This window comes from Trichoderma harzianum, assembly GCF_003025095.1.
Source record: "Trichoderma harzianum CBS 226.95 unplaced genomic scaffold M431scaffold_16, whole genome shotgun sequence".
NCBI classification, from domain to species: Eukaryota; Fungi; Ascomycota; class Sordariomycetes; order Hypocreales; family Hypocreaceae; genus Trichoderma; species Trichoderma harzianum.
The window spans coordinates 474,454-496,217 of record NW_020209264.1 but is presented as its reverse complement, the minus strand read 5'-3'; the positions used below and the strand labels follow the sequence as shown (position 1 = coordinate 496,217).

Genomic DNA, 21,764 nt, shown 5'->3' with positions numbered 1-21,764 from the left:
GGGACTTGATGGCGGATAAAGAGACCCGAGATGGTGTAGAAGAAGAGAATGTGGTGTCTGGTTCCCCGCGGGGTCAACAAAAAACAGGAGATGTACGCAGACGTAGGTAGAAGGATGCGAGAAGTGATTTGCTCAGTCGACAGGGAACCGGAAGAAGTGCTTTCTCGCTTGTTGACTCGAGCTGGGGGAGGAGCTGAGAGGAGGAGAAGCGACGGGTGTTGATGGTCGACAAGGGTGGTGGCCCTAGGTGTGCTGGCCGGGACAAGCTCCTGAGTCAAAGGATCTTTCAGGTTCTCGAATGCAAGCCAGTTGCTTCCAAGGAGGTTTTGAAATGAAAATTAAATTCAAAGAGAGCATACGATGTATGCCTAGGCCAGCTGCGGACTGGGACAGACGATAGCTTGGGGAAAAAAACCGGACCGAGAGTGTATCCTCCGCTTGAAGGCGTTGGTAGCGTCCGTGTGCGAGCACTTGGTACAAAGGATGTCTTCGCACTTGGATATAAATGGAGAGGCTTCGATGGGGACGCTACGGGACCCATGTCCAATATGAACTCGCACTCGTGGCGGTAGCAGTACGAGGACTTGTTTGAAAGAAGCTTGTTGGTGAGTTCCATTCCCCCAAGTGCCCCAAGTGGTGGTGCTAGCCTTGGGGAAGAGATTTTGGCCTTGCAGACCCTCCAGACCCTCCAGACCCTCCAGACCCTCCAGACCCTCCAGTCGGGGCCCCAATTTCGCTGGACCAGACGCCACAGCGCCACTGGTCCGCCTAGGACCCAATTGGCCGGAGGAAGGGTTACGTAGTTTTTTGATAGGTGCGAGCTGATGTTGTGCGGGACTATCTCGGACCCCCCTGGACAACCTTTGGCCATGGCGCCTCTTCATCCGGGTCTGTCTGCATATCGTGTGAGACTTTTTACCCGATGAGGGATGCAAGTCCTTGCCGTATGCCTTATTTGTGCGTGCCAGCCATACGAATACCCGTACTTGTACGAGTAGTCTGCCAGAGCTGCATGTCTCCGTGTACGTGTACTCGGTGCAGAGTCAGGGTAATATCAGAGAACTTGCACGCTTACAGCGTCCGGGTTCTCGACATGCAAGTCCATGCAGAGTCTAGCATGCAATGTTGCAACGCGCGGCTGCATGTCTTGCCACGAACTGCTGCGGTTTCAGTTACTTGCTAGTTGCCGATACGGACCCGGAACAACGGGAGCGAATCCGACGCAAATTCATGCACTGACTTGACACACAGCGTATCCTATCCTCAAAGCAATTGAGTTTTCCATGCGAAAAAAGACGATGACGGGCGAGTAGGCGGGAGAGGAGACGCAGGTACCGGGGGGAGCACTGGCAGAACGTGTCTCTCCGCACCAACGAGCCATGCGGCTGCGGGGTGCGATTCCGAGAGAGACGGGGCCAGCGTTAACGATTCAGCCAGCCAACCAGGATGGCGAATCAGCTGTTTTCCGGGGGTGTCTGTGGCTTCCCCCAGTCGTTTAGACCAACAAGAACAGCGACTGGCAGGGCGTCGAGTGGCAATGCGATTCTGCGAGGCTATTAAAGACCAGTAACAGCTTTTTGTCATCATGTCAGCAGTCGAATGCGCGACAAGCCCCCGGTGATGGAGATGAGCCAGAGCAGAGCCAGAGGATGAATGAGAGCTGCCGTTGCATCCCTCGATGTGACAGCACCGCGGATCTGCCCTCCTTGGGGCTTCCTTCGCGCCGCTTCAGCCATCCGTCACAAGAAGGGTGAAACGATAGCTCACTAGCTCACCTCTAGAGTCGCCAAAGAGACGACAGCCGAAGCCCAGGTTCGCCGGCGTCATGGGTGACTGGAATCCCTGGAGAGAATCCCTGCCTGCTGTGATGCTCCTCTTGTGCTTGTGTCCTTTTCCGAACATAGCCGGGCAGTCAGCCCTGCGGTGAGGGATTGCAGAATTTTGATAACGTGACGCCAATTATTGTTAGCAACAGGCTCGAGTCAGGCCACTGGGTAAGTACCTGCTCTAAGCAGCTGGGAGAGCGACAGTATGGGGGAGCAGGTACTGTATACCAGCGCCGGACGATGAGTCCTACCAGGCACGCTTTATGGAATTAAGCGATTCATTCCGCTAGCAGTATTAGTGCACTGAAGTATTGGAGCTACAGCGCAAGTATCTTAGGCGGTTCCTCGGCTTGCTTCGCTACTGTACTCTCGTAATCGAGCCTCGCATTTCCAACAACTCCATGTTAGTAAAAATTTTTAATCTCACAATCCCCTTTATTTCTCCACGAGCCGCACTATTACGTATCTGCCGCGGTGTGGCTGTCGGCAGCAAAACGTGGCGTTCTAGCGGGTTTGGTGCTTTCACATGCTTCCAGCATCTGATTATCCGCAATATGCACAGACCGGGGCACGTCCCCAAAGCTCAGGTCAGGTCATCCCATCATGGCTTTTCGTCTCCATTCCCTGCATCTCTCGCAGCTCCCCCGCCAGTCCGTCCTTGGCAGCTCAATGCTACAGACTTTTAGACCGGATTACTGGCACTAGCACGTACGGAGTGAATGTGTTAGTCCGTGCCGTTGCGAGGCTAGAGCGGGAGCAGTTAGCAGTGTCCATGGTGATGGGATCGGTCAAGCTGACTGTCAGATGCGATGCTGCAGAGAGAGGCAGAGGCGTTGCTAACTTGCTGCTAATTCAGTATTACAATACAGTATCCCGGCCGGATCCCCTGCAGGCTGATCATCTCACCGCGGATTCAAACATCATCGTCGTCCATGATGGCTCAGTAGACTACCTACTACTCGTACTTCATCTTGTCTGTGCCGTTTCTTCTCTCTGAATCTCGTATAACGCCACAGCCAACAGCAGTCCGTGCCTGAGCACTGGCATCTCACACACAACGCGGCAAGGAAATTGGACAATATCTCGTGGGTGACGACGCCCCGCAGCCACCACCAATGCCATGCCGGCGTCAATTTGCATCGAAATTCCTTTCTCGCCGAGCTCACCAATGGCGGCCTTGTGCCCTCCCCCTTGGCCGAGGTCAACTTTGGTCTTGATCAGATTTTTTAACCCTCTACGGCTCGCTGGCAGCTAAAATGATGTGCCCCGTCTATCCACTTGAGAATCCTACTGTACGAGTATATGTACAAGTGCAGCTAGCGGCTCGGACCCAAAACTCAAGACGAAAGAAAAACAAGACAGCCTCCGCTCAGAGAGTGGAGTGGGCCAACTCTAGCAGCATCCCGCTTCATTAACCCCAGGCACTCAGAACGCTATTCAGTGTCCACTCACACAGCCTGCGGGAGATGACATGAACTGCGGAGAGCCAACAGACTCCGGGCGAGAGGGAGCAGCAGCTCGTTTTTGCTGGTTGGATGGCTGCTTGCTCACCACACGACACTGAGCATGATAGTGGCAGCTCAAAGACTGGAAAGGAAAGTCGAATTGGACGTCATGCCATCAGCCTAGGCAGCATCTTTACAGCATCACGGAGTAATACGGAGCAGGCCATTCTATTTTTCCTCCCTCCCTTTCTGAGCCTGCCTGCTGTATTAAGCCATCATCTGGGGGCTGAATTCTCCAGGTGTGCAATCCAAGACGGATGCAAGTTGGCGCTAAGATGCCAAGCAGAAAGTAGGACACCATCACAGCGACAGTGCTGTCAACCATGTCAACCATGGCCATTCTCAAACCGCCAGCCTTTCATCTATCGTGCGGCATGGTGCCTGTCACTGCCTTTCACCCTTGAAGCAGAAGCAAAAAAGGCGCCGGCTGAACTACCACTTGTTCATCTAGCCAACACCCTCAGCATCAACCCTGTGCTATACTAATATTCATTCACCCTGAAAGTTTCTCCGTGCTGTTGGATGAATCATCCTCCATGTCGCCCACGAGGGATACCACGTTTCATTGTTCCATTTCATCCTTCTAGACGTCTATTGTAAGATGGTCCAACCTGAGTTGGAATAGAGAACGGGGAGAGAATGCAGCAATTTGCGCTAGAATGCCTGCATCGTCAGCACCGGCCGCGGCGACGCCACGGACTCTCGACTCGGCCCGCGCTACAGAGCACTAGACCCAGGAAATTGGGATTCGAGATGGGAAAGGAGGTTTCTCTGTCAGCTGGTAAAATGAGCATCTCGCTGGAATCCAGTGAAAATTTTCTCTCATGTCAGCTTATTGCTCACCATGCCTCTCACTTATACACAGGCACTCAGAGTACGGCGATTGTCAACACTCGTTTAGCTGTGTCTTGTGGTATGTGGCTGCTGACGGGACGGACCGATCGGGAATTTTTTTCGCCGTGAAGATTACAATTCTTTGACTCGACTCTAGCGTATTTGTTCTATTGATGTGCTGAAAGAGTGTAAGAGGGACTCATTGGAGAGGAAGCAACAAGTAAGAGAGACAAATTACCAATGAACTCTGCTGTCCGGAGTCGGAGCCGGTGTCACTTATTGCGAGTTGCTCGGATTATTGACGACACCCACTCATACGCTCTGTACTACCGAGTATTATAGTAGATGTCAGATCTACCAATGCCGTGAGAGGTGCTTACATCACTGCCATCATGAAAGTCTCAATGGCATCACCGACCAGTTGCGTTGAGCCTTCAGTTTGATAGCTGTTTCGCCAATACTTTTCCACAGTTAGCAACCAGATCAACATACACGGCTCATGGCACCTCACGTGCCCAAAACGCCGTGGTGTAACTGAGGAGCTTCCCCTCACTCACGCCCTCCTCAATACAGATCTCATCAAAAGAGGTACCATTATCCGTGCCATTCTCCAAAAAAATGGTTGCGACGCATGTCTCAATTCCAGCACTGGCTGCGCTTTTATTCGGCTTGCCTCGGAAAACCCTCGTGAAACCCTGGTGATTGAAGCAATTAATGTCTCTTCCCCGCAGAGCTTCAGCTTCAGCTCTTCATCCAAGAACAAGAACCTGCCCGTGTCGTGGCGATAAGTAACAACCATGGGAAGTGAATTAGATTACAAGACCTTCAAGCTAGGAGACTTCAAGCTCGTCTCTGGCGAGACCCTTCCAGATGCTTTCATCGCCTACAAGACTTTTGGCGATGCCTCGTCTCCCGCCATCATCTACCCCTCGTGGTTCAGCGGTGCCATCTCAGACAACGAATGGCTTGTTGGCGAAGACAAAGCTCTCAATCCCCGCAAATACTTCATTATTGTCCCGGCTTTGTTCGGCAATGGACAGTCCAGTAGTCCATCCAATACTCACCGAGAGCCGCTCAGACCGTTTCCCAACATCACCGTAAAGGATAATGTTACGGCACAGTATCGTCTTGTAACCGAGGAACTTGGCGTCAAACACGCTCGAATGGTGCTTGGGTGGAGCATGGGCGCCGGGCAAACGTATCAGTGGCTGACGCAGTATCCCGACTTCATGGATCTGGGCGTGCCGTTTTGCGGGAGTGCGCGCACATCGCTGCATAACCAGGTCTTTCTCGAAGGCGTCAAGAGCGCACTACTCGCCGCCAAGGGGGCATCTTCCGCTGGTAGCGCGGCCGGCGAGTTAGCGCAGACGTATCGGGCGTGGACTCAGGAAGAAAGGGTCACTGGATTGAAGGCCTTTGGTCGTGTATACGCTGGTTGGGGATTCAGTCAGGCCTTCTATCGGGAAAAGCTGTATGAGACGGAGCTGGGATACAAGAACCTTGAGGATTTCATGATCAACTTTTGGGAGGACTGGGCCCTGAAAAAAGGTTTGCTTAGCAGCTTGTCGAGAATTGTACATGTCCTTGCTGACGCTCCCCATCTAGACCCTGAGAATCTTCTCACCATGCTTCACACGTGGCAGGCTGCAGACAGCTCAGACCAGGAACCTTACAATAAGAACTTTGAGCTAGCAATGAAGAGCATCAAAGCTAAAACGTTAGTCCTTCCAGGCAAGACGGACCTCTATTTCCCGCCGGAAGATTCGGAGTATGAGGTGCAGCATATGACAAAGGGTATTGGAAAGTGTATTCCATTCCCATCCGTATGGGGCCACTGGTATGTTCAATAAGAGCCAACAGTATGTGGGAACTTTCTGTACACAAAACTAACAAAAGGTCTAGGGCCGGTGGTCCAGGTGAGAGCAAAGAGGATGTGAAGTGGCTGGATGGCCATTTGAAGGCTCTTCTGGAAGATGAAAAGTGGCAACTCGATGCTAGCCAGCTGGAATAGCATTCGACCATGCCGTATCGAGTTACATAAGGAGCTTCCAGATATTCTGCCCATGCAAAGGAGTGTAATACGCCTCTAGTCTAATACATGCACACTCTTATGAACCATGTTAGTTGAGGTCCGGCAGACTCGCATTTTCTGATCTATCGATCGACCGAATGCCTGATATGCCGTTGGCTAGTCCATAAATATTCCGGCAAAATGCAGAATACTTCTTTAGCCGAGCTCTGCTTACACTGCTGTTTTCACTTCTGCAGCTTATTCTTCATCTGGAAAACACCAGTGTGGAACTTCGTGCTACTGCTATTTAGTTTACGAGCAGCGAACAGTAGTGCGGATCGTCGAATTACAGCTCCAGCTGGCTCCATCATACGACTTTGTTCCACCTAATGCACCTAGCCCAACAGAGCATCTTAAATCAGCCACTTCTCCAATCCCCCGTTGCCCCGGAATAGCTGTCCCCGCAACCCCCCGTATGCTCAACAGGCAGCAATATAAGATCCAATCCTTTGTGTCTCGTCAGGGTTCGTGCAGTTGAGACAATAGGCGGCACTCGGCAAGCTAAAACACACACCAACCCCCAAGTTGGCTGCGAAGTTCAGGCGTCCGTTTTGACTAGCCGAGTACTGTACAACTTCTTGCTAGCTTCATGTGATTCTTCACCCTTCCCCCCACGAAACTCACTAGGGAACCACCGGGAGCGTTCCCGTTGGATCATGGATTAGACCAGCCACGTTTTTCCTCCATGCAAGCACCACTCCCCCCCTGGTGCTTCGGGTTGAATAGGGATACTGAGGCGATTACTTCGTAATTATTTTAAAACACTAAGAGGAAGCCAAAAGCACGGATGTGTTTGGGACGGAGAGCGAAATACGCTTAGTTAGCTTCAACTGCAGACTGATTCATGAGCGCGAGTCATACACCTTGCTCTCTCCAAAATGGGAGCTTATGTACGTAAAAGCGTAGTCATAGGCGAAGTAACTTTTGGAGAAGCTGAGTTGGTTTTATTCCTTAGTCGTGATAGTTGCCACTGGCCGGTCATTAGGAGTGGTGAGGATATAGGGGTGGTTGACGAAGTAGATAATTGTATCTTCAAGTATACGGTATGGGTGTGCAGACGATTTCTAGTCTTGGGTAGCCAGGAGATAGAAGGAAATGAGAATTAGGCTTCCATTATTGTGTCTTGGCGACTTTTCTAAAAGGGCAAACCCATACTATTGACTTATGTCAGATATCTAAAAGTATGTCGCCTCCTCGGAAGCAATTGGCAAATTCGGCCGAGATCATATGCGGAATTTGATAGTAGTGTCTTACCTTAATATAACTTTAAGTGCATGCTCAATGGTAAGATGTCAAATTTGGTTTTATATACGCGTTTCTTTCTAGTAAGTCTGGCGCAAAATATCTCGTGGATATCTCATTGTGTAGATTTTGATACGAACACCGCAAAGGTACCACCGTCCTAAGATATAATGGATTTTTTTTTCCCCCTTGAGAAGCCATCGTTATACAATATTTCCCCATATGCTTTTCAGTAAATGAAATACTACGTTATATTCTGGAGGGATAGGCTTTACTGGAAGCAATATATAAACTATCAAACGTAACTGAGAATGAGATAAATTTTCATGGATGTTCTGTAGGTGGGAAAAGCTGTATTTTCCCACCTAAAACTGATATTTGCTCAATTATTCTTATCTTCTCAGGTAGCTGAGTGTCCAAAAAGAGAGGTTTGTGAAAGTTGTTCGCGCGGAATGCTGATGTTGAAGGGAGCTATAATTGACACGAGTGTGCTCTGGTTAAATCCTCTCGATAAGCGGTGTGAGGATTCTTGTTTGGAAAGGACATTAGAATTGTCTGGATATCTATAGATTCTATATATCTACTGTGACTTTGGAATTGCCGACCTGATCACGCTTCTGAAGCGGAATCATATGATGGCCCCATTGGAAATGATCACGTCGCGGGAGCAAATTGGAATATATTCTGAGTTGTGAGCTCCTCAATGCTATTAATCAATTTAGCTCGACAGATTATAATACGTGCAATTTCAAGAGCCTTCAGTAGGGCCATGTTCTATCTAGACTTGAATAATAGTGGTTGTCAAGCTATGAGTGACCTCTTCCGAGATGGTACCATCATTCGCCTGGTAGTACACTCTAACACTGCTTCCATTATCCCAGTTGGTCGCAGAAATCTGTGTACCAACTGGCATGGGATTTAAAGATCCTGCAGACTCCCACCCCCTAGACCACCTATAGCCTCTCAGCAGCCCATGATTGTCCTGCCAGAACACACGGAGCTGCACGCCATCTACAGCTTCACCCCACGAAGTGGCAGCAATCGCAGAACTCTTGATCGCAACTCCAGGGCTAAAGCCGCCTGTAATGATATCATTAGTTTATTTACACCCGAAATAGTATAGCATGATGATTTCTTACCTTCAGACCAGCCGCCATAATAACAGTGCTCCCTTAGACTAAGATCTGGAGCTTGGTAGTAAACTCTCAAATGGACTTTGCCGCCGTCCTTAAATGACAAGGCCGCGAGGTTGGATCCTGAGTCAGCTATTGGGAGGGTAGCACCTCTCTTCCAGGGATGGCCGACGCAGTATTCTTGAATAGCATTTGAGCTCTCCTCTATCAAGAGTACTAAATTAGTTCATGCCACAATGACCTGTTATGCTGTAGCATTACCTTGGCAATAGACCCGAATAGACGTTCCATCCCAGTTTGTAGCAGCGATAGAAGTGTTTGATGCCACGCGCACCCCCAAATCTGTGAGGTAACCTGGACCCCAGTGCCCGTTGACACCGCACCACTCTTGAAGCAAACCCTCAGAAGAAACACAGTAGATCCGAACCTACAATTCTGTCAATATTCCCCCCTAAATACAGCGTGATTAAGGGGATCACCTGTTTTCCCTCATCCCAACTGATAACAGCAAGTGGAGTGGAACGCTTGGCAGAGAATAACACATCGTTGGATACGGTCCAATTTCCATTGTCATAAGTGACTTCACGGATGCCGTTCTCAGTATCCTGGAAATATACGCGAGATGTAGCAGTAGATGTCGCCGTAGCGGCAACCGCGGTCCTAGCATTGATGACAAACGGAGTAGCCATAGCTGCTTGTATAAATTTTCGACTATTGGAAAGATATTGTCTTTTGGATACGAAATGATTGTGTAGGAAATGGAAATCATGAGGAGCGGCTTAGCCAGCCTATTTATATATTGTAGGTCCTGGGCATCACTCTACATATACGTCGAAGCCCCTAACCTACTCGATGAGATTTGTCTTCTGTTGCAGGCATTCATCATTCGCATGTATGATGTGGAATACTCACCACCTATAGAATATATTAAGTGAAAGTCCTAATTGAGATTGTGGGGAGCTGAGGGGTGTGTGTGGATGCAGCTATACGAATGGAGGAGCCGATGGTCCATCTCAGCTGCATTGGGAGAGCTGGAGAGCTTCAAAAATTCCCGTTGCAAGTTTCATCTGTACGATTGGCTGGACAAGGAGACTGTAACCACGTCATATTATTTTTCATAAAACTGATTGCTGTATATGTGACAGATCGTGTAATGATTCTAGACACCGTGCTGTTTGACTTCCAGTGTTCATTTGCCGGGGTTTTTTTTTTTTTTTTTTTTTTTGGTGACAAAAAGTCATTCTTATACTTTTTTTTCTTGCTGCTTCAAAAGCAATCGCGCTGTTAAATTTCTATATCCAAGGTCTTATTGATTGCCCTCTTCACTTCGGAAACACCTGTCCTGGGTTTGATGCTGGGTGGGGGGTTCATGTCAACCGTAGCTGTGCGGCTGTGCTTTCGGGTAAACCAATCAGCAATATCGGACAGAGGTTGCATTGCATATGCGAGTGCTCTGGCTAAGATCTTCGGTTCTTCTATTGGTATAAGCAATAAACCGTGGCTGGCTGACACTATGGCTCCAGTATTCACATCATCTGCCACCAGTAGTTCATTGCAGCCTAATAATCACGATCAAGGATCGGTTTCCGACGCACTTTTCGGATACATTGCTAACACGCCCTCCAAGCCGTTACAGCTTACTATCTGTGTCCTGTGTATCCGACATCTTCAATTGACTTGGCGTTATAAACATGTCTTGGTAAATTGTGATTGTATGATTATTTTGGTATTCTAATGAATCGAAAAGACTTCGTTCAATTTGGTCAACATAAAAATTATGAACTCAGATAGGTGTTGTATAAAGGGCACTGTATTCAAGTGTTTGTAGCGTCGTGTCGCGCCTGAATCTTAGCGCTTAATGATATGCTTACCAGCATCAGATTGCTCTGGTCAGGCTGTTGGAATGGCGATGTTAGCGATATTAGCGTTTGTTACGAGTGAACTCTGCAGTTAAGAATCCAGAAATAGCTGGATAAAGTTGGTATGAGACTGTTCTTAATTGTATGCAGTGCGTGTGTACTCATCTCACCATTTGGATACACATAAGACGCATGTTTGAAGAGTTCGTAATCACTCTCTGCGAACAATTCTCTAAACCATTAGGTCCATGTTCACCATTATGAGTACCGCCTAGACCGATGAGCTTGCACTTTCTTTTTGGTTCAATGAGCTATTATCTAAAGTTTTATCCTACTTAGAAGCTAACTTGTTTGATACCTGATCATCGTGCGATCGAATGACATCTTTCGACACTTTCGCGTCTGTTGTGATCGTCGTCGTAGACTCGACATATTTTCGGTTCACTAAAAATCCTTGTTAGGCAGAACGGACTCGATAGACTATAGGATGGGCCACTTACTGGGAGCGCGGTGATACTGATCAACCCAAGTAACTTCAGTGCCTGTTGCGAGTGCGACTCGCTGGACAAAGTTAGGATCACGCAAAAACTCTCGTGCGACGTGCACGACATCGGCTTTTCCATTACTCAAGATCTATCGAAGTAGTTAGTCGGCCAGTCATCAAACTCATAAGACGGGAAATCAGGGAACTTTATACATCATGAACAGTGTCGGCATCCCGAATCCAGCCAACAGCAGCCACGAATACGTTTGGCAGCTTGAGATCCTTGACAGCCTTGGCGAATGGGACTTGGTATTGTTGGCCAAGCTGAACCTGCTGTCTCCGGTCGGTGCCTCCGCTTGAGACATCAAAAAGATCCACGCCTTCTGCGGCAAGGATAGGGATGTATCGCAGAGTATCCTCCAGCTCCCATCCTTCTCCCTTTGGTAGCCAGTCTACGGCTGAAATCTTCCAGAAGACGGGCATGTCCTCTGGAATATTGCGTCGTATAGCACGAATGATCTCCACCCCGATTCGGGTGCGGTTCTCAAAGCTTCCACCCCATTGATCTTGCCGTTTATTTGTCTGCTCACTGGTATAAGCATTACTTCTAACGATGGCTTTGATGAAACGTGATCAATAGTCTTACCGCTGGTGATGCGAATGAGTGTAGTAAATATCCATGAGCTCCATGAACGGCAATCACATCAACACCAGCCTCAACAGCCCTGCGCGCAGCTTGGCCGTAGGCTTCGATGGTCTCAAGAATCTCGTCCTCTGACATCTCTCCAGGGGTTGCATAGTTCTCATTCCAGGGCTCAGCAGTAGGACCCTGAACCTGGTTGGCGTACCCATCAAATTCGTCAGGAACAAGACGGAGACCCAGCCATGGCGGAGTGACGCTGCCTTTGCGGCCGGCGTGCTGGAGCTGAATTGCGACCTTTTGAGATTGAGAGTGGATGAGGTCAACAATTCTCTTTAGAGGAGCAATATGATTGTCAGACCAAATACCGGCATCCTGGGGAGTATTACGGCCCTGTTTTGGTTAATTAATACGTCTCCATAGTCTTATAACATCGGTGAATAGGAAATTGGCCTACTCTGGCTGTCACTGCAGTCGCTTCCAAATGGATTAAAGCAGACCCTCTCATTGCCCACTGTCCATAGTGGGCTACGTGAAAGTCACTGAACATGCCATCTTGGCAGCTATACATGCACATCGGGGCAACCCAAATGCGATTCTGGAACGTGAGGCTCCGGATTGAGATCGGTCGGAATGCAGGAGCAACGGATTTCTCGGTAACACCATTCTTAGGATCGAGAATCGCCGTGCCGACTGGTACTCTCTGCTTTGGCGTGTAGAAAGCTAGGCCAGCCACCACTTCACTGCGGAAGTCTGAGTATTGGGATTCTGAGATAGAGCCCATGGTGAATGTTCTGATGAAGATAAGCGGAACTGAAGCGGTACTGAATTAGACAGGGATGGAAGTTCAACGATGATTCACAGAGCCTGGTTTTAATGTTTCTTCATAGTGCACCAGCGGCGATGTCAGCAACGTTTCCATATTCAATGCGAAAACAATTCGTCTACAATTTGATTTCTAATTATTAGCATCTACCACATTGCAAGCCGAACCATAGTTTCGCTCGGGAATCAAGGCGTCTCATTCTCCTCGTTATCATTTTCTCCCCTTCTGCATTTCCTTCTCTGGTAATTTCCTCTTTTGAATTTCTCCCCCAACTTCTTTCTCCCCCAATTTCTTTCTACCCCAACTTCGACCCACCCACCGCCACCACCCGATCAACAGGATCATCGGCTACACTAGGATATGCATGTCGGGACAGGAAAGAGGGGTGGTGTAATTGGAAATTTGCGATGAATTGTGGCAACGGATGACATTATTCATGAGGGTCCGTATCGAACCCTAAAAGTCAGAACGTCTGCATTGTCGGCATCCTTGTTTCCAAGCATTTTCAGGCGTCTTTGGCGTTATCTCATTTCGAAACCATGGCGCCAGGACTCGCTCGCAAGTATGAAATCAATGCCGATATGGGAGAAGGCTTTGGGCGATGGAAGATGGTAAGTTCACATTCACGCCCTCTTTAGTCCAATTATGCAGCTCTCACTAACATGGACATTAGGGCCCCGACGAAGAGCTGATGCCATTCATTGATGCTGCAAATATTGCTTGCGGCTTTCATGCTGGTGATCCCTCCATTATGCTCAAGACTATTCGTCTTTGTAAAAAACACGGTGTTAGAGCTGGTGCTCACCCCGGATTGCAAGACTTGTTTGGTTTCGGTCGAAGAAAGATGGAAATCGACGTCAATGATATGTACGCCATGGTTCTTTACCAAGTTGGTTCTCTCAAAGCCATGCTAGATGCCGAGGGCGTAGAGCTGTCTCACATCAAACCTCATGGAGAACTCTTTTTCTACATGCAAAGAGACCTGGGCATCATGAGAGCTGTATTGGAGGCATGTGCGACATTCAAGGTGCCCGTTTATGCCTCTCAGAATCCCGAACAAGAGGCAATGTGTAAGGAGATGGGCATTCCGTTTCAAGGAGAGGTTTATGTCGACATAGATTATTCACCAGAAGGAAAACTTGTGCCTGTTGCACAATCTCGACAGGCTACACCAGAGCTCTGTTATGAACGGGCATTTGGGGCGGCAATGACTGATAGTGGGAAGGACATTAACGGGAACAAGTTCAGCTTTGGCTTTGACGGCAGACCCTTTAGTATCTGCCTTCACTCTGACGCGCCCACGGTCCTTCAGAACGCAAAGGTAGTACGCCAAGCAATTGATGAAGCCAACCGGTCCAAGTTTGCCTCGGAAATTAGCCAAGTCAATGGTAGATGATAGAATAAAAAAGACAAAAAATAATTGCATTAATCATTGAAAGCATAAAATGTATTATAAATTAGGCAATATGAATCATATCCCTATGAAACTGCAAGATGCTGTATATCTATCTCTCAGCTTATGATAGTGATCACAGTTCAAGCACATAAGATATTCCGCGTCAACCGGCTTTTGGAGAGCGGGCTCAAGGTCTGATGCTGGTCTGCGCATATATCCGGCGTCGCATAAAAAGTGAACCCTTTGCAATCATGTTTACCTTCATTAAAGCACGTGTAAGTCATGGCTTCACTCATAGATTCCCAAAGCTTATCCGATACCCCGGAAAGACATTGGAGGTCGGCGGGGGGCCGAGACTCAACCTTGCCGGGGCCGGCCCCTACAAGCTATCTTGTGGGGTAAAGCGCCTCACGCTACGAAGTCTTATCTTTTAGGAACCAAGAAACGCGCTATCGAGCGCTCGGGGTAGAAAGTTATGGCTATCGTTGAACAGCCTAACCTCCTAGGATGATAATAGGGATGACAGGGAATACAAAAGGCTAATGAAGCTTCCCTGGCCGGCACTACTATATTACAACCCATTGACCTGGCAATACTAGACTCTTGATCATCCCAGGCTTTCACCAGTCTATGGGGAAGAATAAATGATTACCTTAAGCTTTCTATAATAATTGTCTACAACTCTTCTTATCTGTTGAGTCAACGGTTTTTTAATTCCTACCAATACTGCCAATCATACCTTTCTCTATCATTCTTCGACATTTATCTGCATCAAATAATCTCCATGGCATCTGAAATCCCCATCCCTGGGACCGTCCAGCTTGTTGATGTTCAGGGCATCTTCAACGTCAAGCATGGCCATCAATCTCGAGATATCGTCCTTGTCCCCCAACCAACCAATGACCCTGATGACCCTCTACGCTGGACTCCCTCGCGCAAGACTAGGGGTATTGTCTGTGCTATGGTGTGGTGCTTCTTTGTTGCTGGTATGATTTCAGGATTGTCTCCAGCATACATCTTGATTGAGCAAGATACGGGCATTTCCATTGCCGACTTGAGCACTGGCAATGGCATTCTCTTCCTCTTCTTGGGTTGGGGCACTATGATCACTCAATGCCTTGCTCTCAGCAATGGCCGACGTCTTACACTTCTTGTGTCCATCGTCTTGACCACTGCAGTCACTCTCTGGACTGCCTACGTCAAGTCAAAGGGGGAGTTCTTTGCCAACCGTATCCTCCTCGGTATTGTCGCCTCGCCGCAAGAGACACTTATCGAAGTCATCATCGGAGATCTTTTCTTCACCCATGACCGAGGCTTTTTTATGGGTGCCTATAGCTGGACCTTGTGGTGCGGTGCGTTTCTGACGCCAGTGGCCTCTGGTTATGTTGCACAGGACCTCGGGTGGCGATGGATTCAGTACATCCTGACTTTCATCGGTTGCGGTGTTACTGTTGTAACATTCTTTTTCTTTGAGGAAACTATGTTTTATCGCGATCACCATACCAGCAACGCGCGTGATACAATCGGCATCGACCCAGCAAACATTACCAACACCACTAAAGATCTCGAAAGCAATACCCCGGCCACATCAGACAAGAAGATCAACGAGAAGTCCCTCGATCGAGAAGATAAATCTACCTCTCAGTCCATCTCGCCTTCTGAGCCTTCTGCATTTGATGAACAAGAGAGCACAAAGACATACCTGGCGAAACTGAAGTTCTGGGGGTTCCGTGACCCGCGACAGCCAAGCACCTTTAAACTTTTCTTCTTACCAATCCGACTACTCTTTATGTTTCCTGGTATGTCCTTTGGTGGTCTGCTTGTAGGTGGAATTCTCGCTTGGTACAATGTCGTTGGCGGTTCCTTGGCTCTGATCCTCGGTAACGCGCCGTACAACTTTTCTGCCAATAATATTGGCCTGACGTACCTTTCTTGCGTCGTTGGTGTCACCATCGGTTGCTTCCTTTCGGGATGGATGGCTGATTTTCTCGCTCTCCGCCTTGCGCGGCGGAATGGTGGTGTTATGGAGCCCGAGCAGCGACTCTGGACATGCGTTATTGCACTTGTCATGCACCCCGCTGGCTGTCTTCTCTACGGAGTGGGAGCATCCTATCACATCCATTGGTTTGGAGTTGTTTTCGGCCTCTGTCTGATCTCCATCACCCTTCCGATGGGTGCCAATCTTGCATTCACCTACATTCTCGATAGCTACAAAGAAGTTGCAGGAGAAGGCCTGGTTTCAGCCATCCTGATCCGTAACATGATGGGTATGTTAATTTACGCTTGATACTCTGTTTATCGATAATTGGCTAACATGTTTAGGCTTTGCTTTTGGATATGCTGTGGTCCCCATGATTGATCATCTATCTCTTCGTTATGCCTTTGTGCTCATCGCCATCTTGGGCTTGGCAGTATGGTGCACAGCTATTGTGATGATTTTTGTGGGCAAAAATCTGCGACGTTCCACTGCACAGTCATATTGGAATCTTGTTGAACGATATGGGGCGAGGGCGCATTAACTACATCGTTAATGGGGCAAAGTTTCAGTAGCTGGTCTGCATATTCTGCACCCAGATAACAGGCAGTTAGTAGGCCGATGCACGCGAAATTCAAAAGTGTGTGAAGTTCGTTGAGCATCCATAGTTTCAAAATCTATAATTATTATTCACTGTGCCTATTTACTCTAAGATCTAACTACATTTACGTCTGTTTCATCTTTTAACAGATATATGATAAATTAAAGCAATGCAGTACCTGACTCTGACAATGAGGACAAAATTTATGGGGTGGAAACATGGAATGAGTTCCCCAATTATTCCTCTCTCGAATCTCATTCTCTCCTGATAGACGAAATTATACGAACTAGAAGCTATATCGGCTATTTTAGCCTTTACTCTCTGTCTTCCAGTCCTAGGAGTAGTCTTAGGCATTTACCTAAAAAAAAGAGTCCTCCTATTTGAACAGTAGTTTTTTCCTATTTGAACAGTAATGGCCCGTGCACCGGACAATCTCAAATTCTTCTACTTTTTAAAACAGCTTAAAATACCCTTTATATAAATAAATAAAATAATAAAAAATTACTACTGGATTTATTCTTATTAAATATACTTATAATAATTTTTAAAATATTTATATCTAAATTTTAAAAGGTAGTTATTTAAGCTATAAATATTAAAATTTAATATTAATGTCTTTTGTTATATAGTAGAGATTCTTAGGTGAAACTTTAGATATAGGTTTTTATTTATATAAATAATATAAAAATACTAAGTGCACTAGTATTTTTTATTATATATATAAAAAAATCTTATAGTAAAGTTATTCTAAGAATTCAGCTTAACCTAGCTCTTAAAATAAGATTTAAAAACAAATTATGTAAAATTAAGTTATAATTAAGCTATATATATTTTTAAAATATTTATTTTCTTTTTTCTAGCTTGTTTTCTTAATACTTAAAGTTGGCTGTGGTTTTGGAAATTTCGTGTGCACAGGCCACTTAGCACTGCGCACAGACCATTACTGTTCAAATAGGAAAAAACTACTGTTCAAATAGGAGGACTCAAAAAAAAAAACCGAGTTTTAACGTATGAGGAAACTTGAAAGCAATATGTTACGTCTTCAAATTGTAATAGTTTCATATTGTTGTTGTAATATGGCTGGACCTGGGAGATGAACGGCTTTCAACTTCGGCATACATACGCCGTCTTAACATACATCATGACCAAAACCTAAGATAATAGACCGGGTGGCGTTTCCCTCATCCGTCCCAGGTACAAAGAACTGAGACATACTCTCTCATCAGTAACAACGAGACAGACGATAAGGTGTTTCCTCTTCTGTATACCCCGCGTTGGGGTAGAAATTCTAACCGTGATAGGGATGATTAGCTGCGGGCACAAGCGTACTCCACACCCTTTATCGCTTGAGCAATCTCTCGCACTATTAGGGACCCCTGGACGATATATCTATAACTCATATTCGTTTTCATTGAGGTCTGTCTTATCACTTGTGATGTTAAGTCATTCTAATTTCGTTACCTGTGTCTTCATCCATCGCTGGCAACATGGGTTCCGTTGACTCAACCTCGCTGCGCAACATTCACAAGGTCCTGGTGGCCAACAGAGGCGAGATTGCCGTCCGTTGCATCAAAGCCTGCCGCGAATTGGGAGTTCGTAGTGTTGCCATCATAACAAATGCCGATGCAACTTCATTACACGCGACGTTAGCAGACGAGGTTGTCTTGCTACCAGGCGAAGACAGTACCGCCTATACGAATGGGTAAGCATTGCGCTTTCCGAAATAAGTTTATGTACTTTGCTAACTTGTCTTATAAGCGATGCGATTCTCAAGATTTGCAAAGAGACAAATGCAGATGCCATCATCCCTGGATACGGCTTCTTAAGTGAAAATGTCGAATTCGCAACTGCCGTTTCTTCTGCCGGTATTACTTTTGTCGGGCCTTCCTCTGCATCCATTAATGCGATGGGACTCAAGCATGAAGCCAGAGCCATCGCCCAAGCCGCAAATGTGCCGGTAATTCCAGGAACACAACTCTTGGAATCCGCCACAGCAGCTGTAGAGGCTTCGAAGCGTCTAGGCTGTCCCATAATGCTCAAAGCGACAGGCGGAGGGGGCGGAATGGGACTGCAGATCTGTCATAGTGAACAAGAGGTTGAGAAAGCATTCGCCATGGTTGAGAGCCGGGCCGGCGCCCTCTTCAAGAACAGTGGAGTCTTCTTGGAGAAGTACTATCCGAGTTCACGCCATGTTGAAGTCCAAGTCGCCGGCAATGGAGAAATTGTGGTCGCCTTTGGAGAGCGTGAATGCTCGCTCCAGCGGCGGCATCAGAAAGTAGTCGAGGAGTGTCCCAGTCCCTTTGTGGAGCGTCATCCTGGCCTACGCGAAAAGATGCTTCAAGCCGCTGTCAACTATGCATCACAGCTAAAGTACAAAAGCGTGGGCACGGTCGAGTTTCTCGTGGATGATGAGACTGCCGACTTCTTCTTCCTTGAAATGAACACCCGATTGCAGGTTGAGCATGGGATCACTGAGTTGTGCTATGGAGTTGATCTGGTACATCTCATGCTGCAACAAGCCGACTACGAACGTGGTGGCTCTATCGGGATCCCATCTGATATCCTGAAAAGCCTTGGACGACCCCAGCCAGTCGGATCAGCGATCGAGGTACGGGTGTATGCTGAAGTGCCGCTGCGTGACTTTGCCCCCAGCCCTGGCGTCTTACAACACGTTCACTGGCCAGAGGGCGAGGGCGTGAGAGTCGACACATGGGTCCGAAATGGACAGAGAATCACACCCTTCTATGATCCATTAATTGGAAAGGTCATGGCCTATAGCCCTGATGGTCGTGCCGCCGCCCAAAAGAAGATGCTTGCCGTACTTGTTGATACGGCTCTTCAAGGAACACAATCTAATTTGGAGTATCTATCAAAGATTCTTGAGTCGGAGATGTTTACGAGCGGCAAAACATTGACCAATTCGCTATCAACATTCAAGTTTGATAGCTGTTCCCTACAAGTACTTGACCCCGGTGTTTTCACGACGATTCAGGACTACCCGGGCCGTATTGAAGTTGGTCATGGGATACCGCCCTCTGGACCGATAGACGATCTGAGTGCTCGAGTGGCAAATATTCTAGTCGGTAATGACTCTGGAGTCGAGTTGTTGGAACTCACTCTGTCTGGCCCAAAGTTGTTATTCCACGAAGCAGCCGTTGTGGCAGTCTGTGGTGCAGAGTTGTCAGTTACTCTCGACGACGCATCTCAGCCTATGTGGTCAAGGATTGTCATCAAGAAAGGTCAGACACTCGGACTCGGAAAGGTGGCTGGCAATGGTCTCCGAACATATCTTGCCGTAAAAGGCGGTTTCCCCCAGGTCCCCAAGTTTCTTGGCTCCAAATCCACAGCCCCGGAGCTCGGCTTTGGTGGTGTACAAGGACGAAAGCTTCAGCTTCACGACATTCTCACTCTATCTCCACAATCAGGATACTGGGCCGCAGAAGCCACATCTTTGTCTTTACCGCCGAATTTTATCCCTAACTTTACTACCAGTGTGACCGTTTGTTGCATTGACGGTCCGTACGGATCTGAAGACATTCTGACTCCCGAGGGACGTACGACACTGTACGGGACTGATTGGACAGTCAGTCACAACAGCAGCCGAAGCGGCATCCGTTTAGAAGGTCCGCGGTTGAAGTGGGCTCGAGCCTCGGGTGGTGGTGGCGGATCACATCCATCCAATGTGCTCGACTATGGCTATCCCAATGGTGGCGTCAATTTCACAGGAGAATTCCCTATCATCTTTGGGCCCGATCGTCCAGATTTGGGCGGTTTCGTATGCCCAACAACTGTCTGCTCCGGCGAGATGTGGAAGATTGGCCAATTAAAGCCTGGCAACACTGTACGATTCCGTTCTGTTGCTTATGACACTGCTATAGAGATTTCGAGGAGAAAAGACGACTTTCTCCAAACCCTTGTTGCATTTTCTCAGGGAAACACCAGCCCGATATCTCCCCTCGTTGTTGAGTTCACTGATGAACCCCCATCTTCCATTTTACACCAGAAGCAGTCCCAGGGGAGCCATCCACGGGTAACATACCGCCAAGGAGGCGACACAAGCATCATCGTCGAATATGGCGATCAGGTGTCAGATCTGCGCAACACCGCTTGCGTACAGTTCCTCGCCAAACAGATATCAGCAGTAAATCTGCCGAGTGTGCGCGGCGATCCCAACTTCTCCTCTCTCACTGTGCGCTTCGACCCGTTCCAGGTCGACCGTTCCAAACTCCTTCAGCAGCTCATTCAATTTGATGACGAAATTGGGCAGACTACCGGCGTCAAGATACCTGCTCGCCAAGTACGGCTTCCAGTTTGCCTCGACCACTCTTCATTGAAAGAGTCTGCGCAACGATACATGGAGAATATCAGACCTACGGCTGCTTACATGCCGGACAATGTTGAATATCTTCGCAAAAACAATGCACTCGAGACTCGCCAGCAAGTCTTTGATGCGCTTCTCAAGACACCCTGGCTGGCCGTAGCCGTTGGTTTCTACGTTGGAACACCCATCTTGTTTCCGCTTGATCCCTGGCACGTATTAACCGGTCAAAAATACAACCCGAGCCGAGTATATACACCAAGCGGCTCAGTTGGCCTAGGTGGTTCATTGGTGGCCATCTATCCCGTTGCGGCACCCGGAGGATACCAGCTTATGGGCCGCACGTTGGGTGGATGGGACGGAACCGGAACTCGCACCGGTTTCTCTGCTGAGCGGCCCTGGCTGTTCAATCATCTTGATTTAATAAAGTTTTACGAGGTCTCTGAGGAGGAGTACAACAAAATTGAGCGAGATTTCGAGACGGGTCGATATGTGTTTGACATTACGCAAACGACGTTAGATATGGATGAGTACATTGCCAAATTCGAAGCCGCTGCCAAGGATCCCGCATATCAGGCCTGGAGGAAGCGTCAAGTTGACGCCGCTCAAGAGGTGGGAGAGCATGAGCAGCGTCTGTTCGACGAGTGGACGGCAGATAAGAATGCACGAAATAATGCCATAACTACTGAAGATGACGACGCTGTTTCTGGCAATGTCGTTTCTATCGAGTCGCCTATTAATGCCAATGTTTGGAAGGTGTTGGTCAAGCCGGGCGATGTGCTAGAAAAGGGCCAAACGGTGGCGGTGCTCGAGGCAATGAAGATGGAGATTAATATAATTGTCGATGAGGGCCAGGCTGGCGCTGTAGTTACAAAGATTAGCCAACCGCCGGGAAGTGTAGTTAGTCCTGGGATGGTAGTTGTGGAGGGTCGGAGGGAAGACTAAAAAACTGAGGTGAATAGCAATAGGAAGACTAATAATTGAGTCATGCAAAGTCATGTATTAGACATGATCAAGAGCAATCCCATTTACCTGTTCAATAATCATCAATTCA

General features: G+C 47.9%; 9 protein-coding genes across 9 annotated transcripts; 5 read left to right on the top strand and 4 right to left on the bottom strand.

Moving 5' to 3' along the window:
• Window positions 1–46: 46 nt before the first annotated feature.
• M431DRAFT_268274 (hypothetical protein) lies at window positions 47–1,067 on the bottom strand. The gene has a single exon (XM_024913925.1). The coding sequence runs from the start codon at window positions 869–871 to the stop codon at window positions 287–289; it is 585 nt and encodes a 194-aa protein (XP_024769556.1). The 5' UTR covers window positions 872–1,067; the 3' UTR covers window positions 47–286.
• Window positions 1,068–1,728: 661 nt separating this feature from the next.
• M431DRAFT_499894 (hypothetical protein) lies at window positions 1,729–1,902 on the bottom strand (the record flags this gene model as incomplete). The annotated part of the gene is made up of 1 exon (XM_024917853.1): window positions 1,729–1,902. The coding sequence occupies one exon, from the start codon at window positions 1,900–1,902 to the stop codon at window positions 1,729–1,731; it is 174 nt and encodes a 57-aa protein (XP_024769555.1).
• Window positions 1,903–2,225: 323 nt separating this feature from the next.
• M431DRAFT_268257 (hypothetical protein) lies at window positions 2,226–3,092 on the top strand. The gene has a single exon (XM_024913924.1). It carries the CDS (start codon window positions 2,353–2,355, stop codon window positions 2,821–2,823), a length of 471 nt encoding a protein of 156 aa, XP_024769554.1. The 5' UTR covers window positions 2,226–2,352; the 3' UTR covers window positions 2,824–3,092.
• Window positions 3,093–4,962: 1,870 nt separating this feature from the next.
• Window positions 4,963–6,176, top strand: M431DRAFT_499892 (hypothetical protein; the record flags this gene model as incomplete). The annotated part of the gene is made up of 3 exons (XM_024917852.1): window positions 4,963–5,713; window positions 5,771–6,002; window positions 6,068–6,176. The coding sequence occupies 3 exons, from the start codon at window positions 4,963–4,965 to the stop codon at window positions 6,174–6,176; spliced, it is 1,092 nt and encodes a 363-aa protein (XP_024769553.1).
• Window positions 6,177–8,256: 2,080 nt separating this feature from the next.
• On the bottom strand, window positions 8,257–9,300 carry M431DRAFT_499891 (hypothetical protein; the record flags this gene model as incomplete). Its single annotated transcript, XM_024917851.1, has 4 exons — window positions 8,257–8,558; window positions 8,618–8,815; window positions 8,873–9,038; window positions 9,091–9,300. 4 exons carry the CDS (start codon window positions 9,298–9,300, stop codon window positions 8,257–8,259), a joined length of 876 nt encoding a protein of 291 aa, XP_024769552.1.
• Window positions 9,301–10,753: 1,453 nt separating this feature from the next.
• M431DRAFT_152943 (hypothetical protein) lies at window positions 10,754–12,528 on the bottom strand. Its single transcript, XM_024912863.1, has 5 exons — window positions 12,052–12,528; window positions 11,601–11,987; window positions 11,168–11,536; window positions 10,971–11,103; window positions 10,754–10,914 (listed from the first exon to the last, which is right to left on the bottom strand). The coding sequence occupies exons 1-5, from the start codon at window positions 12,376–12,378 to the stop codon at window positions 10,802–10,804; spliced, it is 1,329 nt and encodes a 442-aa protein (XP_024769551.1). The 5' UTR covers window positions 12,379–12,528; the 3' UTR covers window positions 10,754–10,801.
• Window positions 12,529–12,805: 277 nt separating this feature from the next.
• Window positions 12,806–13,855, top strand: M431DRAFT_524359 (hypothetical protein). Its single transcript, XM_024920571.1, has 2 exons — window positions 12,806–13,031; window positions 13,094–13,855. Exons 1-2 carry the CDS (start codon window positions 12,960–12,962, stop codon window positions 13,814–13,816), a joined length of 795 nt encoding a protein of 264 aa, XP_024769550.1. The 5' UTR covers window positions 12,806–12,959; the 3' UTR covers window positions 13,817–13,855.
• Window positions 13,856–14,600: 745 nt separating this feature from the next.
• Window positions 14,601–16,335, top strand: M431DRAFT_499888 (hypothetical protein; the record flags this gene model as incomplete). Its single annotated transcript, XM_024917850.1, has 2 exons — window positions 14,601–16,083; window positions 16,139–16,335. 2 exons carry the CDS (start codon window positions 14,601–14,603, stop codon window positions 16,333–16,335), a joined length of 1,680 nt encoding a protein of 559 aa, XP_024769549.1.
• A 1,475-nt stretch (window positions 16,336–17,810) lies between these two features.
• M431DRAFT_152936 (hypothetical protein) lies at window positions 17,811–21,743 on the top strand. Its single transcript, XM_024912862.1, has 2 exons — window positions 17,811–18,094; window positions 18,151–21,743. The coding sequence occupies exons 1-2, from the start codon at window positions 17,880–17,882 to the stop codon at window positions 21,653–21,655; spliced, it is 3,720 nt and encodes a 1,239-aa protein (XP_024769548.1). The 5' UTR covers window positions 17,811–17,879; the 3' UTR covers window positions 21,656–21,743.
• The last annotated feature ends 21 nt before the right edge of the window (window positions 21,744–21,764 follow it).

Excerpts from the sequence above, each read along its gene's own strand:
- M431DRAFT_268257 (XM_024913924.1), top strand. The coding sequence starts at position 2,353 with ATGCTTCCAGCATCTGATTATCCGCAATATGCACAGACCGGGGCACGT.
- M431DRAFT_268274 (XM_024913925.1), bottom strand. The coding sequence starts at position 871 with ATGGCCAAAGGTTGTCCAGGGGGGTCCGAGATAGTCCCGCACAACATC.
- M431DRAFT_524359 (XM_024920571.1), top strand. The coding sequence starts at position 12,960 with ATGGCGCCAGGACTCGCTCGCAAGTATGAAATCAATGCCGATATGGGA. Across the intron at positions 13,032-13,093 it reads GCTTTGGGCGATGGAAGATG|GGCCCCGACGAAGAGCTGAT; the intron begins GTAAGTTCACAT and ends CATGGACATTAG.
- M431DRAFT_152936 (XM_024912862.1), top strand. The coding sequence starts at position 17,880 with ATGGGTTCCGTTGACTCAACCTCGCTGCGCAACATTCACAAGGTCCTG. Across the intron at positions 18,095-18,150 it reads AGTACCGCCTATACGAATGG|CGATGCGATTCTCAAGATTT; the intron begins GTAAGCATTGCG and ends TTGTCTTATAAG.
- M431DRAFT_152943 (XM_024912863.1), bottom strand. The coding sequence starts at position 12,378 with ATGGGCTCTATCTCAGAATCCCAATACTCAGACTTCCGCAGTGAAGTG. Across the intron at positions 11,537-11,600 it reads ACTCATTCGCATCACCAGCG|ACAAATAAACGGCAAGATCA; the intron begins GTAAGACTATTG and ends ACCAGTGAGCAG. Across the intron at positions 10,915-10,970 it reads TCAGTATCACCGCGCTCCCA|TGAACCGAAAATATGTCGAG; the intron begins GTAAGTGGCCCA and ends AAGGATTTTTAG.